Here is a 17721-nt window from a genome sequence, read left to right as displayed (position 1 = left end):
AAGCAAAATAAAGTTTGACCAACATTTTTTATGTTTTTGACTTTGCAGTATTGTGTAGTACAAATGTAACAAAAACTGACTTCACATCACACACAAACCAGATCAGACCAAGGCACCCACTGAGTTTTACACACAAAACCAGACTCATTTAAACCAGTGCCCAACAAAACTCTTGAACCTCCTTCGACTCTCTTCAATCATATCATGCTTAGCTCCTGTTGAAACAAAAACAAGACTCAAAGAATTACACCGACAGGCTTACTCCACCTTCTCCTAGTCAACGCTTTGAGATGTTGAGACATTTGGGTTTTGTGTTAAAGTTATTTATTTACTACCTTCACTGGAAGTTGAATCCACCTGGGGGTGCGGCCGCATCATTACCCCCAAACTGGAATCCCTGAGCAGAGCCATCACCATGTGCTATTGTCTCGTCTTCCTCTTCCAACCAGTACGTCTCAAGAATCTTCACTGCCTTCTCATAGATCTCGCTGTTGTCATGACTCTGCAGATTCTCAATCTTCTCTAATCCCTCAGCATCATCGATCAACTGCGCATAAAAGTTTACGTCCCCGGTATTTCCCGCCACCTTCTCAGCTTCCCCGACTTTCAGAATGTTCTCCAATCCTTCTAGACACACGGTGATTATCCTTGGATCGGGACATACCAAAAGATCACACAGTGGTTTCACCACTCCCTGTTCCACCATGTACCTAAAGCACGCAACACATGAGAAAAGAGAGTAAGTAAAGGGAAGCGAGATCAACCCAAAGAAGCTTACTTGATCTGGTCAGGAGAACCGCCAGAGGTTGCATTTGATACTGCCCATGCAGCTTCTTTCTTTATATCAAACTCTGCGTTTTGAAGTAGACTGACGAGAGGGCAAATCAAACCAGCTTCACATACAGCCTACATCACAGAACAAATATTAGAGAACAATTTAACGATAAAAGCCTTCTCAAACTGATAAAAGCTGAACAACGTCAATTCTCAGTATTAGTTCTCACCTGAATCTGGTCCCTGTTCCCAGCAGTGATGTTTGAGATTGTCCAGCAAGCTTCCTTTTTGATGCTCTTCTTATGGTTGTGAGTCAGAAGGCTCAAGAGGCTAAGGAGTGCACCATGACTAATTACACACTGCAGGAAAAGAAAAAACCAATAAGAAAAGTACAAGAATTATAGATCCCTTTCTAGAGGTACACCTAAGGTGATTAAATCTGACGAGTAGTAGGAAGCTATGCAGGAAAAATTCAAAACAAAAGCTCATTTATCAAATGCTCACATTCCGTGGCTAAGCCAGTGGTGTCTAATTAGTCCCATAAATGTTCAAGGGAGAGTGGAACAGGCATAGTGAATAGAAATGACTGAAACTATAGAAGAATAAGTATACCTGAGTCTGTGTATCATCTCCAGTGACGATGTTACCAATACTACGAAGAGCAGGAATGAGCACAGATGGTGATGGATGCCTACAGCAAGCCAAAAACCCAACGATACTCATTAACACATGAACATGCGCAAAATCAATGTGAATCACAGGAATGAGAAAGAAAAAAACTCACAGGAGAAGCTCGACAAGGCGAGGAACAACACCTGCCTCAATGACAGATTGAATTTTGTCATTGGTTCCATCAGAGAGGTAAGAGAGGGCCCAACAAGCATCCGTTAACACTTCCTCATCAGTCGAATGAATCAAGCGCTCGAGGGCAGGAAGTGCTGGACGAACCTGCTCTCACCAAATCTTACAAGTTAAAAAAAAAAATCTCCCAATGATCAAATAAAGAGAGAGAGAGAGGGAGAAACCTGGTCAAAAGGAGGCTGAGGCTTGCCCCTGCAGAAATTAGAGAGAGTCCAAGTAGCATTTCTGAGCATGGAGAGTTTAGCATGCTCATTCAACTGAGAGAGCAATGGAAACAAAGCTCCCTCACCCAAGACAAGATCTCTGCACCGTGGAGAATCACCAGCAACATTCCCTAATGCCCAAACGGCCTGAACACATGAAACACGTTAAACTCTAATTACTCTCTGAGAAAATGATTTAGTAATAAGCAAAAAAAGAAAGGTCTTTACCTGCTCACGGACATCATCACTCTGAGAAGCCAAGAGCTGAACAAAAATGGGAACAGCGCCATGCTCAATAACCACCTTAGTATGGTCAGAAGTCCCAGAAGCAATGTTGGTCAATGCCCAAGCAGCTTCAAACTGAAGCTGGGGATAATCTTCCCTCTTGAGAAACTCCACAAAACGAGGCACAACACCTGCCCCAATCACCTCTTCTATCGGAGGACTACGCTCTGCCAAACATTTCAAAAAAAAAAAGATAAACATTGATTCATTTCATTAAAAAACAATTAAAAAAAAACCATACATACACACACACACACACACACAACAGATATAGCCAATTAAAAAAAAAAAAGAAAAACAATTACCAATAGAAAGTAGTTTCCTGAACTGAGTGGTGGCTTCAAGCTGTAAGCTTCTGTCGTCCGACCAAACTCCACCAACCATAGAAGGCAAGCTCTCCAACTAATAAGTTGTCACAAAATCGACAAGAGAGACCGCTCTAATTAGTTCTGAATCCAAATTCAAATCGTCGTGGCTCTTAGTTTTACCTTTTTCTCGACGGAGGAAGCAGAAGCAGCGGAGGAGGCGAGGGAGGAAGGATCGAACTGAGGGAGGAGCTGAGTGGTGGCTTGAAGACCTTCGCGGCGTTTTTTGAGAAGGCTCTCTTCGCGCTTTGTCTTGCGGATCTCCACCATGTTGTCCTCTCTCCTCCTCCTTCCTTCCTCCGCGTCCACCGCCACTTTGTACCGGTTACGCCGAACCTCCGTCCTCGCGTTCGGTCTCAGAGACATGCCTGCTTTACTTGTTTATTCTCCTCTTCTTCTTCTTCTTCTTGTTTGATTCGTCACCGGCGACGAAGAGACTAGTATGTATATATATATATATATATGTGTGAAGAACAAAGTGTATAGAATCGGCGGACTGAGTCTGAGTGAGAGAGAGAGAGAGAGGATAAACCCTAGACGAAGTAGGGAAGGGGACGAGAAAAGAGGAAAGAAAGCGATCCTTCTCTTTACGAATATTAGATATTTTCAGCTTTTCTTTTTTTTTTTATTAATCATTTTCAATTTATCATTTTAATTGCTTTAATTATTATTATTTTAAATTTAACAAATAATTATTATTTATCAAAAGAATTGCATTTGTTGACAAAAAAAAAAGAATTGCATTTAATTTTAAAATCTAATTGTTAAAGTTTATTAGAAGAGGTTCAACAGAAAATACATTTTATTAACTTGAAAATTTATTATTAGGTTCGGTGTTACAGTCATACATAACAGAGACCAAGTTCACTCGATTCTCAAGTCTTTACACCATAGTAGTACAGGTAACTTTAACAATACATACACAATACTACTTTTCGAGCAAACCTGGCTTTGAATGGTACAAATGCGAATATGAAAACTAGTATATTCGTTTCTGGAGTCAGTATCATATTAACACAAAATCATAATCACTCAAGTTGGCCTCTCACCCACTTGGTAGGGTCTTTTAAATGGAGAGAAAAGTGTGGCATTATATATATGATTAATATTTTTTGTAATCTGATCTCTCTGAGGTTTAAAATAGAAACATGGTTTGTGATTGGGTTCGGTGGAATGGTTTTTAGCGGAGGTCGAGGACTTGGTATTTGAGCTTGGCGTTGAGGTAGACGTGTGAGCAATGCTCGTAGATTGGGTTACCGTCTTCCGACTCTTCGTGCGGGTGGAAGCCTCGCTGCTCGCAGTTACGGATCACTGATACTCCTGATGGATCTGAGAGATGGAATATTCCCTGAGCTGTTGTTTCGTCCGTTGGTGTCTGTAACCAAAAAATGTAAATTACCCACAATTAAATCAACGAATAGCCTTTTTGGTAATGTTAACATGTAGAAAAGAGTGAAGAATATGAGAGAAGGATTTGCTGGTGAGAGCTTACATGAATCCAACCCAAGGGAAATAGAGAGAGTCTGTCTTGAACTTCAAATATTTCTTCTTCATTTAGTGTTTGACACTGTACTACATATTAACAGATGAGGATGGACCTTGTGTGAGAAGAATCCCCCCAAGGGTGGTGAATATATGTATAAGGTTAAGCAAAAAAAACCAGTAACGTACAGAATCTGAGGTAGACTCCTGCTTTGGGATAATGAGGGTACTGATATGAAAAACCCTGTTTTTCTGCAAAAAAAAACAAGGAGAACGAACATATGTGATTATGATAAAGACAATCTCGTGCTGATGATCAGATGATGGATGCGAAGATATAATATGAGTCCAACAGATGTGTTTCTGTCTACTCACCAGAGAGCCAGCAAGCACTCCACAAGTCTCTAAATTCCTTTCTGTGTTTGACCGAGCTAGCCTTAAGAAATCTTCCATTATCCGCACAGGCTTCAACAGCAAATTGTCACAAAGGGAGAAGACATTAGTGTTAGATTTAACAAGACGACAAAGAGAACATTTCCACTTTAGCAAGCCTTTTAGAGGATGTAATGGAGCACGAATCCAATTCTTTGACTTAAAACATTCCATTCAATAGTCTCTGGATTACTTAATGAGTTGAATCCTTGAAAATAGCTGGAACTTACCACATGCAAATGCTGATAAGAATTGCTGCCCTCTTTTTCTTCTAAAGAAGCAAGTGCAGGTCCTGGTCTAGGATCAGCTACTTTAGATGGGCAAATCTGTGTGTACTCTTGATGCACTTGGGCTAGCACAGGAGGAGGGGAAAGGTTGCTTCATACCCACAAACCCAAAGGGGTCTTCAGTTGCGTCACTTATGAACTGGGAAGTTACCGCCTCGGAATGACGCTGCCATCGACCATCATCTAAAGAGAGTACAGAGTTCAGCGTTGAGACTCCTTGAGAATCACCACCATTAAGTGGTGTTGAGGAAGCGCTATGTCCAGCGTCAATCAAGCTGTAGCAATCGATGGAGTAAGTTAGACATATAGCCGCCCATGACTTGTATAAATAAATTCTTAAAACGGCAACAGAAGATGTCGGTACTTACCCTGAATTTTCAGCAGAACCCCAATCGGTACTAGTCGGATACTGAACCTGTCATTACATACAAAGTAAAGGTTATTATGAGCTCCTCAAATTCACAAAGGATTAGACCAAGACGGGAAAAGAAAGAGTGAAAATATGTGGGGGAAGATAGCAATAAACAGCAATGTTTAACCTTTATCTGGGACTTGGGTGCAACCCACTGACTTTTAAGACCATTTGGACCTAGAAATGAATGTCTAGATAAGGTTGCTTGGTTTGGAGGAAGAAAATCAAAAGATCTGCAGGTTAACGAGCAGAATTTAAGTCTCAGTTATCATCTGAGATTAATATGGACAAGCAATCGAGTCAATTACTGACAAGTACATCAAAAGGAGGAGAATACTCACAGCTTCTGGAATTGCTGATCAACCGTAGGTGTACGATTTGAAGATGAAGTCAGATTAGCTTGAGATGTTTTCGGCCTTACCGGCTGCATCCAAGGGAAGAAAACAGAAAGAAAAGACAAAACGAGAGCACATGGGTTATGAAGATGCGTAAGCAAAACGATATTTCTAATTCTCAGACCTTGTTAATATCACCAGGTCTGGAGTATGAAGCTCGAGGCCACTCAACAGCAGCATCTGAACTATATGAGGGGAAATCACTTCCAACAACACTAAGGGCTCTGTTCAGCTCATCCACTCGCCTATCGAATTCCGGTTTAAGAGAGTCGAGCTCATTGATTACAGCGCCAAGCCTCTGGGGGTAGCACAAAGAAGTTCCACTTTTTTTAAGAGAAAAAAAAAACACACTAAAACAAAACACTTGGAAGGAAGAGGATAAAAAACTGACCTTCCTTCACTCCCAAGTCTTTCTTGTGACTCCTCTTCCATTAAAGTTTCATTTACAAAAAGTGTTTTTTTTCTGCTAACCTGGAGTATCTAAGAAGCATGATATTACAAATCAACAACACTCTTCTCTTCTCGATAGATGCCTGCCTGGACCAATATATTCAAAAACATGGTTCGTTACAAGCATAATCAACCAATTACATTCTTAAGGACTTGCAGAGAGAAATCGAATCACACAGAAACTGAGAGACGGAGCATACCTGACGGAGAAGATTATCGGCGATGCGGTAGTAGTTACGGAGAGGGATACGATTATCGACCTCGATCTTACGACCATCTTTCTTCACCCGGGAAACCCGATTTCAATCGCTTAAAAGTTCCGATGAGATCAATAAAACTGTGTCGTTTTTACAAAACCAAACAAATGTACACATGAAAATGGGGTCCAGGACGTCATTGTCTTCACCAATTTGGGCTTTTATGTTTTTTTGTTGGGCCCAGCATCGAGGGATGGTCTTGGGCAGGTTTTTTTATTAAAGGCTCAACTTTTAATGTTTCTATAAATCTTTACACTTTATCAGAGTTCGATAAATAAAATATATAACAAAGAAAACACGTTGTCACAAAATATATATATTTTTTTTTAATGTGTTTAATTTTGCATTGCATTTTACTAGTATTTATATACTTTTGGAATGTCATTTGTAAGTTGTAAATGATTAATGTTGTTGAGAAAAAAAAGGATTTACAATAATACATCGACGAAAACTTAATTTTTTTTTGCCAGCCTAGTTTACTTTATTCCTTACAAAAATCACTAGGGTTTCTAAACATAAACTATTACAAGCATATATATTTGAATTTGTTGAATTGTACATTAAAATAACTTATGAATCCTAAATACTTCTATATATACTTCTACATTTAAATCCTAAATTTATCGCTATAATAAGTATTTTATGCACTAATGCACATAACATAATAAGTTTAAACCCTATCATTTGCCCAATAAATCGAATCATTGTCTAACTGATGTTATTAATACTTATTATAATTATATTTTCACGTGTTTCAAAAAAAAACAATGAAACTCTTATTCAAGGTTTCAAAAGAAAAAAGTGTTTTCAAAAAAAAATTCAAGTAAAGATTTAGTTGCGTTGATGTAGTTATTTAATTTCTAAGACCATAATATAGTTTAAGAATGTGTAACATGCATAAACAAAAACATAAGGTTAGATTTAAAATCAAAATATTATTTTTCTTTTGATTGCAAAACCGAAGTACATTCTACTTTCATTAAACCATTCTATTCAAAACAATATAGACTACATATATCCTAGACTGTTAATATTATCATCATCACCGTTATCCCACATCTCGATGATCATAAACCCTGAATATGAAACTCTTATCAGTATGCACATGTTTATTTATAGGAGAAGTATGTTGTTCCACATATTTTGTCATTATATAGAGTCAAACCTTTTTTAAAAATACAAATTATATACACGAGTCATATGATTTATAAAAGCAAAGAAGATAATTTCCAGTATAGTAGTTTATCACCTACGTAAGAGATAATCTGCTCATTTTCAATGTCTGCAAAAGTGAATTAGATTGGACCACTACGTAAGAGATAATCTTAGGCCTGGGCATTTTACCCGGACCCGAAGACCCGATCTGAAACCGATCCGAAAAAACCGGGTCCGGATAGGAACCAACCCGATCAAATTACCCTATCGGGTCTTGTTGTAGAGGACCCACGGGTCTTGGACCCGACCCGACCCGAACCCGGAACCCGGCGGGTACCCGAATTAATAATGTAAATTAAATAAAATGAATCAAGGGAGAGTCGAAGACGGGTTATTTGTCTACAGAGCAAAGAGGTCAGCCACTAGGAGACAACCAATTATTGTTCTATCTCGCATAGTTTAGTATATATACACATTTTAATATAATAAAAACACAAATTTTAAATAAAATGTCAAATATTTTCGGATATATTAATATTTTCAGATTTGTTTTTGTATTTTTAGGTATATTTTAGGTAGAACCCGAACCGAACCCGATCCGAACCCGACCCGAACCAAACCGATAAATTCTAGTTACCCGAATGGGTCCAACTATATAAGACCCGACCCGACCCGGATCCGGTACGACCCGAACCGACCCAGAACCGAAAATTTGGAATTACCCTATCGGGTCCTATACTCTTAGACCCGAAAGACCCGGACCCGAAAAGACCCGGCCCGAACCCGACCCGACGACCCGAATGCCCAGACCTAGATAATCTGCTCCAATGCTTTCACAGATGTGTTATTTTGATACATTAATTCCATGTGAATAAAGAAAACTACAAAATACACTAGTACGGTTTCGTAAACGATATGGGCCTAAGCCCATTTAAACTATACTATAAATAGTAGACCCCATCTTCGCATTTCTTTCCTGTGGTTGACATTTTGACAGCGACAGTCATGCATCTTTTAACCATCACAAGTTCCTCTGGCCCTAACGCCGAAAAACCACCACATAAGAAGAAGAAGAAAATGCATGGTCCGAGGCCATCGTCGCTGTTACTACTTCCAGATGATTTATCTCTGAACTGCTTAGCACACGTGCCTCGACGTTACCACCCGTCGGTTTCAATGGTCTCCACAACCTTGAGGCGTCTCATCGCCTCGCGGGAGATTTACGTAGAAAGGTCACTACTTCGCCGAACGGAGCACGTCCTCTACGTCGCGCTTAGATATTGCGTTACAGATACCCCTCGATGGTACACTCTCAATCTCAAACCTTTCGGACAACAAGAAGAATCTGGAGTTAACTATAGTTTGGTTCCTGTCCCGTCGCCGTTCCCTTCGGTTCCTTCTTGGGGAATGTCCATCGTCACCGTCGGTTCAAAGATTTATGTTATCGGTGGATGCGTCAAAGACAGGTTCGTCTCCACTGGGTTTGTCATCGACTGTCCATCGTACACGTGTCGCTTCCTCCCTAGGATGAAGCAAAAATGCGGCTGCGCCGCCGCGGAGATCGTCGACGGGAAGTTGTACGTGATCAGAGGGTGTAAGCCTAAGTCTTTGAACTGGATAGAGGCTTTTGATCTCGAGACTGAAACTTGGGAGACTGTGACGGGTGTGTACAACGTGGAGGTGCATGAGCATGAGAAAATGATCAGGAGTTTCGTGATGGATGGTAAGATTTACTTGATGGATCGAAACAATAGCTTTGTTTACGATCCGAAAGAACGAAGGCTGGAGAGGGACTGGTTGTTGAACAGGCACTGGAGTGTGGGCTCTTGCGTGATTGATGACAAGTTGTACTCGTTTGGTGTGAGGAATAGAATATGTGAGTTTGATCTAGTGGAGAGGGTTTGGAGGCAAGTGAATGGTCTTAAAGATCTTCCTGATAAGGCTGATGGATCCAAAATAGTGAATTATGGTGGCAAACTTGTGATTTTGGCTAACCTTCAAAGGCGTTCGGAGGAGATTTGGTATACAGAGATTGAATTGGAAAGGAGGGAAGGAGGAGAGGTTTAGGGGACGATCTTGTGTTATAGTCTTGTGCTTGCTTTGGAAGATCCATTTACTATTGTGCGATCTCTAGCGGTGTCGTTTTGATGACACACTCCATTGAGGTCAGTAGTCTTGGCTTTGTGATACCGATGCACTAATCACCTCTTTGAAAATGTATTGGAGCTAGCAGCCTGGTCTGATCAAGATGAATATGTAATGCTATAAACTATTGGATGTTGAATTTTGTTGCCCTTGTTTCTTTCTTATACAAATCTTTGGAAGTTGTTTTGTTTATTTATGAATAGCTGTGTGACCTTAACGACCAAAGTGCTTTTGAATTGTTTGAATTTTAACATGGTCAAGCTTTACGTGGATTGAGACTTTGTCTTAGGGGAACTTATGTAGATTAGATCAACTTCTTGATGAAAAAATTAAACCTAACGATGAAGATTTTCTCTTGAGTTTGATGCTTTATTAGTTCTACCACTCAACCAAAATATCAATATGTCGTGTGGTAGAACTAATAAAGCATCAAACTCAAGAGAAAATCTTCGTCGTTAGGTTTAATTTTTTCATCAAGAAGTTGATCCAATCTACATAAGATCCCCTAAGATTTACCTAAGTGATATTAATGGACCAACGTGATATATCAAGGGCTTCAGTGTTTCCAAAATTCACCTAATCGGTATGAACTTCTTACATAAAGTTCTTAATTTTTATTTGATCAAACAAGCGTTGCATTACTTAAAAGGTTCTACAACACTCCATTAATGAAGTTCGTTACAAACATAGCAAAAACTAATTTTGCCACATAATCAACCTCAGAAATTTCTAGAAATAAATCAAAAGAGGTAACATCAAAGAAAAACATAAAATGATAGATATCAAACATGCTACCAAACCTTTCAGGTGGTATCTTCTCTTATCCAAGAGCTTGATTAGAGATATTGAATCAGATAGAACCGCCATAAATCGGATGTTTGAATAAACGGCAAGAGATACCGCTGGATGGACAGCAATGGCTTCTGCCATTAAAGCTGATGATACATGACTATGCGCTTCAGAGATGGTGGAGAGAGATAGTGCAGTGCTTCCAGTGACTATCCCATCTATGTCACAACGTCCGGAATTGACGGCCCAAACCGCATCGACCTTGCAGACTAGTACACCAGGTGGGATCGCCGGCGGAGGGCAAGCAGGAACGTGATGTGTTTGATTTGTGGAGGAGCTGCGAGGAGTTGAGATCTTGGTGTCCGCTTGTGCATGATTCCATTCCTATGCTGCCTGAAGTTCCAGTAGAGTAGTTTATCACCTATGTAAGAGATAATTTGCTATCATTTTCTTTAGTTTTTGTAGAGAAAACACTTGTCTTTAGCTAAACTCAAAATTTCATCAAATTTTGATTTATAATTCTTTTTATTTCAGTAAAACTAAAATACGCCCAAACAAAGTTTATATATTGGAGGAAACGAAAAAAAGAAAGAAGCAGCAACAATTGTCTGCACAGCGATCAAGCAATTATACTGAACAAGAGTTTTATTTTATGGAACAAAAGTTTTATTTTAGCAAAATAAGTTTTATTTTATGGAAACATGAAGCACGCGTTCCATTTCCACGGCAAAGCCTTTTCACTGTTTGTCCTAAAAGCTCGAATATGTCTGCAAATTAAAACGACTTTTTCAGTTCTCTATTAAACATAAATGGCATTTACTTTTTTTTTTTGTCAACTAAATGGCATTTACATAATATGAAAATAACACCTTATTTTTCATACTGATAATCATTTTCATACCAGATTCTCTTGTCCAGTTGCAAAGGTAGGTCCCCTTGGGGGAAGTTGCTTGTGAGGCGTTCTCTGAAAATATTAAATCAAATGATAATAATGCGTAGTAGTACTAATTAATTACAATTGGTACATGCATAAATAAGTAGATATAAAAGGTTACCACTAGTTTGGGTCTTAAGTTTTCTATCGCCTCTATTGTTCTCTCATCTGCACTTGCTTGTTGCTGTGGAATAATATTTAACATAAAAAATTGAACTACTTAGACTGAAATATCAAAGATCTAGTTGGTTAGATAGCATAAACTGATGTACCTTGTATAAAACCCAGTCTGCAGAATCAAAAAAGGCACGTTTGGGCTGTGCATGCATTGGTTTAAATCGTTTGTATATTAACATTTCAAATCATATATAAATATATAAAAAATGTGGGTTACTTAGAGATAGTTCACCTGCGAAATGAGAGGCTTTTTCTTTGGCACAAGTCCTTTGTATTTGTTCGTACCACAGGTAGACGACTAAGGGCAAAACAAACATGAATCTAATCAGTTACGTATTAAAATCTATATCTTTTTCTCTCGTCACATTTTAAATAATGAGACTCAGAAAGATAGTGATCATATTGCTGACAAATCCTACACCAAAGTGCAGTCTGTAGTGAGGTGTGTGTGTATAATTAACGACAAGAGTCTAAGATCGTAAACTGATTGTTAAGCTAGCATCCAAGTTCACTCTAACGATCACAATCAGACAAAATCATTTTGAAGAAAAAACAGACATTGTATATATCATTAAAACCAAAACAGACAATTCAAGAAAGCGTTGAGTTTCACAATGGGTCTGACATGAAAAGATGAGTCTGTCGTTTACGGCCGTCAATATAATTAAATCTCAATCTAAGATCTTTTAAGAAAGAATAATGTTGTGTCCCTATGACAAATGTGTTCCAGTTTCTGAATCATTTGATAATGAGTTACGAAGTGCATAGTTTAAAGACTTTCTGCATATCAAATACTGAATTTTGATTACATGAAATAATGTTTTGAATGATAGAAGTAAGATGAAAACAAACGTGTATGCCGTCTTTAGATAGCGCGACGTTTGGGGTTTCACAACTAAACAAACATATTTTTGACTTGCTGACTACTAATGCGACCTTAACTAGAAATTATTATTTACCTGCTCTAATTCATAACAATTCAATACTAGTCAAACCTTTTCCTAAAAATTACATAAAACTTTTCACAAATCTTTTTTAATTCTACCCAGATTATGATAAAACCTTAAGAATTGTTAAGATGGTTCAAAAGCGAATATTTTTGTTGCTCCTACGTCAAATTAACACTAATGTTCTAATACCTAGATGATAAATCCTTAAACATTTCATTACGGTGCCGTATCAAAAAAATTATGAACATTGTCAATTGATTTTAGTTACCTCTCGTTCCTGAGAAAAGACGATATCGTCGGCTCTTTTGTTTTCCGTCGCCATCTCCCTCGAACCTTTTGCTTTCTTCAGATTTCTTCTTAGATCCTGATAAAATCAAGTTAGGGAAAACAGTCAATAAACCTAGAAACTGCATCATGGAATTAATCTCTTGTGTACGCAAAACCCTTATTATGCGTAAGGAAAATATACAACTAGTGTTACAGAGAGACCTTAAGAGAGAGAAAGAAGACGAGGAAGATTGTGACTGGTGAGATAAGATATGTGTTTATAGGTTTATATACACACACGCACTTTAGTTATCACAACAACACACGCACATAAGATATGCTAATCTGTACATCACACGTAATTTTTGCTAATTTAGTGGGTGTAAAAGTTAAAATCTTTTTAACACTATCAATTTAATAATACTAGATATTGTTTATTGTAACGCCAGGTGGACTTAATCCAGATTTTTTAATCTCAAACTTGTATCCACATCCATACAAACGAGGAGAGGATAAAATGATATCTAGAAGATCAAAATCATTATCTATCTTTAAACATTAATATTAACGTTTAGCACAATATGATTTAGTTGTATTGAACTTCTTACTGCATAAAATAATTTTCTGAGTTTTTGGTTTAGTCCCGTATATCCGATCTTAACCAATAATCTCATTGATTAAATCTGATTGAGAAACTCTAATAGAAAACCGAGATAGTGAATAAATTTGATATAAACCAGGCATAGGATTAGAGACATTGTCCCATTCCGATCCTCAGTATAGTGTCCTACGGCAGGCGTCGCATGAGACCCCCAAACCTGGCCTGAGAACTAACAAGAGAAAAATAGGTGTCTTCTTGTCTCCAGATTGTGTTGACATTGTGTACAAGAGGGCTTGATATTTCCGCTCCGTTTCAGCATATATTTAACAGTAGAGCTTGTCAAGAATATCAATTCATACGTAAAATTATTATTTCGTGGTAGGATGAGTAAACCACACTCCTCTGCTCCAGTTTGTGGACTGGTAATTCCTCACGAATGAGTAGCCAAGTGTTCTTTGAATAGAAGTTCCTATCAAACTTGCCACCTTAAGAGATACATCCTCCTCTTGTTCAACAATTCCATTGATTAGTCAAGAACCTTAACTCTTTTTATACAGTTCTGATGATTACATAAAAAAGCTCCAAAGCAACGGACATTTGGTATGCAAAGCAAATTATTAACAGCTCTTCTTTCTTGATTTTCTTTTGCTACGATTAGACCTTTCATATATATGCAAGAGTCTCTTCCTCGGAATACTTTCCATGTATCCTTTTGAAGGTATATCAGTTCCTTAAATAACTAAAACGCTTTATGATTTGGCAAGACAAAAATAACATACATGGATAAACTGACTTACTTTATGCAAGTATAATCACTTATCAAAAACTTCTCTCTAAATCCTCCTGATCTCAGATTTTCTCTGTCAGAACTTCTATGCTGCCTGAAATGTCAGTAGAGTGGACTTTGAGTAACAGGTAATCTGAAATCATTTTTCTTTAGTTTTTTTTAGAGAAATCATGTGTCTTTAGCTAGCTCAAAAGTTCACCAAACAAGGTTTATATATTGGAGGAAAAGAAAAAAAAAAGAAACAGTAATATTTTTTTCTTTTAGAAGCAGTATTAATAATTGTCTGCACCATTTAATGAAACAATCAAGAAATTATACTGAACAAAAGTTTTATTTATGGAAACATGAAGCACGCCATTAGGCTCACACAAAAGTCACAAAACCAACCACATTCCATTTCCGCGGCAAACCCTTTTCGTTGTTTGCCCTAAAAGCTCGAATATGTCTGCAAATTAGAAAAAGGGGGAAAAGATTGTTCCACCACTAGCCAACACGGCAACACCAAGTAGATCCACAGAGAGTTTAATTAGACAAAAAGGGGGAAAAGATTGTTGCGTGGAACTAGCTGCAGGAGCGAGCATCAGTTTACCATTAGCATCACCGATGCAGTACAAGTTTGGAAACTATCAACCAATAGTGAATCGGTGTAAGAACTGATGGTAAGCCATATAAGGTGTGCATATGAAAATAACACCAACCAGCTTTCCATTTACGTCGATCACACGCATTCGCTCATCAACTGGTATAAAACCTCTCTGCGTTGCTACATTGATCTGTGTGGAAAACAGAGCGTCAAGGCTATTTCTTTCACAACCATATAAAATCAGAGAACCAAAAGTGAAAGATTTTTCATAAGAGGGGTGGCGTTTATTATATCACCTTACATTTTCCAGACCAAGACCTTTGATGAATGGAGCTCTTAATTAAAAGCTCTTTAATGCGACATTATTTGTGTTTACCTCCAAAGGGTTTCTTGGTTTTTGGCATCAATCAGCTCAATCATCACCGCTCTTCCATCTTTTGCTGGAGTGATCTGTATAGAAGAGTTTAGAAACAAATAAAAATCTGCAAAACAACCAAATAAGAAATAAATGATATCTAGAATCCGTGAGATTATAAAAAAGGGCTTTTACTTTGCTTGCAAACGCTCCAGTATGATAGTCAATCTTTCTTGGATTTATCAGAACCCTTTGAGCTAGCTTACTGATCAAGCGCCTCAATAAATGCTACCTGCGGAAAATGTTGGTGACTTCCTGGAGTTCTCACAAACCTTAAGTAACCAAAACATAGCAATAACTCATTTTCAATTCTATTACTAGAGCAACATCCTAACCTAAGAGCCTTTTGTTATTACTGAGAGAAATAAAAACTTAACTTTTTTAAGCATCTAAAATCATCTCACGGAGCTCCAATTTAAACCGGAAATTTAAAAAACCCCGGTTCGTATTTCTAGGCCCAATGGCCTTTTTATGTATCAATTCAATTGAAGTTCGTAACATTGTCCTTTTTTAGGAAGAAGAGACACGTTAACAAGATGAAAGGTGAACAGATCATAGGTCAGACTGCGACACGTGTGGGGGAAGCAGAACACGTGTCAAGGGAGTGGGAAAGCTCTCTCTCTGTTCTTCTCCTTACTTGTTGTGGTGTGGAAGAGAGAAGTGTTAACACTCAGTAAGAAACAAGAGAGAAAGCAAAGAAAGATGAATGAAGAGAGAAGCCAAAGAACAATGGAGACGAGTGGAGGAAAAAAGATAACGGTTGAGATCAAAAGATTTGAGAATGAGAAGTCAGGCTTGTTCGATCTTGGTCATCCTCTTCTCAACAGCATCGCCGACTCCTTCGTCAAAGCCGCAGGGGTAATATAAGCTCTAATATTTCATGTATGTGTAGCTATATAAGAGGGATGATATATTTGACGTACCTATTAAGATAGTTTAAATTGGATTCATTATGAAGGTTGGAGCTTTACAAGCTGTGTCGAGGGAAGCTTATTTCACGGTGGTTGATGGTAAAAACACCTCCTACTTTCTTCATATTCAAATATATGTAGGTCAACCAACCAACTTCAGTTTGATTCATATATTCAGGGGCAGGGTCTGACTCGAGTGAGAATACGGGAAGCAAGACACATAGGTTCCCTAATCTCAGAGGTCCGTTAATTATGCCATGCAGTTACATTTACAATATGTGACGTATTTGATTTATGAGATCGAGATGTGCAAGTCAGTTTTGTATTATGATTCACGTTATGTTGTTAAATAGTATTTGTTGTTGCACTTTCAGGGGAAAGCAGCAAATCTCTGGAAGCACTGGTGAGTTTAAATTACAAATGGTCGCTAATATTATGCCTGCATGTGTATGCATATTATGATCATGTCTTGTGTGCATGTGCAAGCAACAAAGTTTGGTAAAAAAAAAAATTTAGTCATGAGCTTTTTGTATGAGACTTATTAACTAATATTTGGTCTTTAGGTGAAGAATACAGGAAAAGAATCTCTCCAATGGGGTGAGTATATATTCATGTATTTATGTAAATTCAACTGTTGTAATTTAACCTTAAGTAGATTCTTAATTGAAGGTGGGGATGTTAACTGATATGGTATGGTATGGCAGGCCTAGCAGCTGGATTATATTCGGGTATAACTTATGGAATGAAGGAGGCTCGTGGAGGAGCTCATGATTGGGTGAGTCTTTATCAAAATTGTAGCGTTAATCAGTGTGTGATTGTTTAAATAATATGTAACCATACACATATGTATTGCAGAGGAATAGCGTGGTGGCTGGAGCATTGACAGGAGCGGCTATGGCTGCGACGACCTCGGAGAGGACAAGCCATGAGCAAGTGGTTCAGTCTGCTCTTACCGGAGCAGCCATTTCCGCTGCTGCTAACCTCCTCTCCAGCGTTTTCTAGATGTTTTTCATTATAGAAGGCTTTATATGTGTTATGCTTAGCACAAAATATGACTCGTCTTCTTAAAAGATCTCTATGGGTCTGTTACGACTAGGCTTTACTGAGAACTCTGTTGCAACAAATCACATTTCACTCCGTTCAAATTGTTACTTGGCTTTAACTCCTTTAGAAAAACTAGTTGACATCTTTTGGTTCAAAAAGAACATAAATCTTATCTTATTTGGATAAAGTGTGGGACCTGTGGCTGTGGAACCAGACAAGAAAAAATGCCAAATGGTTAGGACCCGTGAGGTTGCGTCATATATTTTTCTTGGAAGTAATTTACTCGTATATCTATAGTAACTACAGTATCGATTACGAAAATGACGGTTACTAAGAAGATGAACATACATATCTCGTGAGTGATCATCCTTAATTGAAGTTATGTTCTTTTTTGGTCAATTATAATTGAAGTTATGTAAAAGCCTAAATGAACCAGTTTTCCCAGACGTTATCATATTTTTTTCCCCTAAAGTAGATAGTTTAAAAAGAAAATTATCTATGTATGGTAACTCAATGGTAGATAGGGTTTGTAAGACCCAAACCTTAAAACAATTTTAGGCACCCACGAGTTTAAAAAGGTCACGCAAATTTTGTTTGAAAGGGTCCTTGAAGTTTGGTACAAAGGCACACGCTATGAGATGTTTAACTCGGGGTTAGTCAGGTTGGTGGGTAACTTAAAAGAAGAAAATTATTAGATAAATGCTTTTCGTAGCAATACCGTAAGAGAAACAAATGTTTTGTGTTTGTAGACTTGTAGTGA

General features: G+C 38.0%; 3 protein-coding genes and 2 pseudogenes across 4 annotated transcripts; 2 read left to right on the top strand and 3 right to left on the bottom strand.

Moving 5' to 3' along the window:
- Positions 1-8: 8 nt before the first annotated feature.
- Positions 9-3052, bottom strand: LOC130511619 (importin subunit alpha-2). Its single transcript, XM_057008848.1, has 10 exons — positions 2612-3052; positions 2429-2525; positions 2067-2290; positions 1800-1985; positions 1559-1722; positions 1387-1465; positions 1005-1133; positions 779-906; positions 336-710; positions 9-215 (listed from the first exon to the last, which is right to left on the bottom strand). Exons 1-9 carry the CDS (start codon positions 2852-2854, stop codon positions 338-340), a joined length of 1623 nt encoding a protein of 540 aa, XP_056864828.1. The 5' UTR covers positions 2855-3052; the 3' UTR covers positions 9-215; positions 336-337.
- A 616-nt stretch (positions 3053-3668) lies between these two features.
- LOC130511090 (AMSH-like ubiquitin thioesterase 3) lies at positions 3669-6223 on the bottom strand (annotated as a pseudogene).
- A 2128-nt stretch (positions 6224-8351) lies between these two features.
- LOC130510903 (F-box/kelch-repeat protein At4g39240-like) lies at positions 8352-9716 on the top strand (annotated as a pseudogene).
- A 391-nt stretch (positions 9717-10107) lies between these two features.
- On the bottom strand, positions 10108-12983 carry LOC108853251 (uncharacterized). 2 transcript variants are annotated; one of them, XM_057007097.1, is made up of 7 exons: positions 12843-12983; positions 12622-12717; positions 11636-11701; positions 11499-11543; positions 11348-11410; positions 11194-11256; positions 10108-10713 (listed from the first exon to the last, which is right to left on the bottom strand). In XM_057007097.1, exons 2-7 carry the CDS (start codon positions 12673-12675, stop codon positions 10516-10518), a joined length of 489 nt encoding a protein of 162 aa, XP_056863077.1. In that variant the 5' UTR covers positions 12676-12717; positions 12843-12983; the 3' UTR covers positions 10108-10515. The 2 variants fall into 2 exon arrangements, with proteins under 2 accessions (XP_056863077.1, XP_018482190.1); XM_018626688.2 differs by lacking the exon at positions 10108-10713 and adding an exon at positions 10838-11059 and having other exon boundaries at positions 12843-12980.
- A 2679-nt stretch (positions 12984-15662) lies between these two features.
- LOC108853504 (outer envelope pore protein 16-2, chloroplastic-like) lies at positions 15663-17083 on the top strand. The gene is made up of 7 exons (XM_018626920.2): positions 15663-15864; positions 15965-16016; positions 16096-16158; positions 16292-16320; positions 16481-16514; positions 16622-16692; positions 16773-17083. The coding sequence occupies exons 1-7, from the start codon at positions 15709-15711 to the stop codon at positions 16917-16919; spliced, it is 552 nt and encodes a 183-aa protein (XP_018482422.1). The 5' UTR covers positions 15663-15708; the 3' UTR covers positions 16920-17083.
- The last annotated feature ends 638 nt before the right edge of the window (positions 17084-17721 follow it).

Source organism: Raphanus sativus, chromosome 4, assembly GCF_000801105.2.
Source record: "Raphanus sativus cultivar WK10039 chromosome 4, ASM80110v3, whole genome shotgun sequence".
Taxonomy (NCBI): domain Eukaryota; kingdom Viridiplantae; phylum Streptophyta; class Magnoliopsida; order Brassicales; family Brassicaceae; genus Raphanus; species Raphanus sativus.
This window is presented reverse-complemented; position numbering and strand designations above follow the sequence as displayed.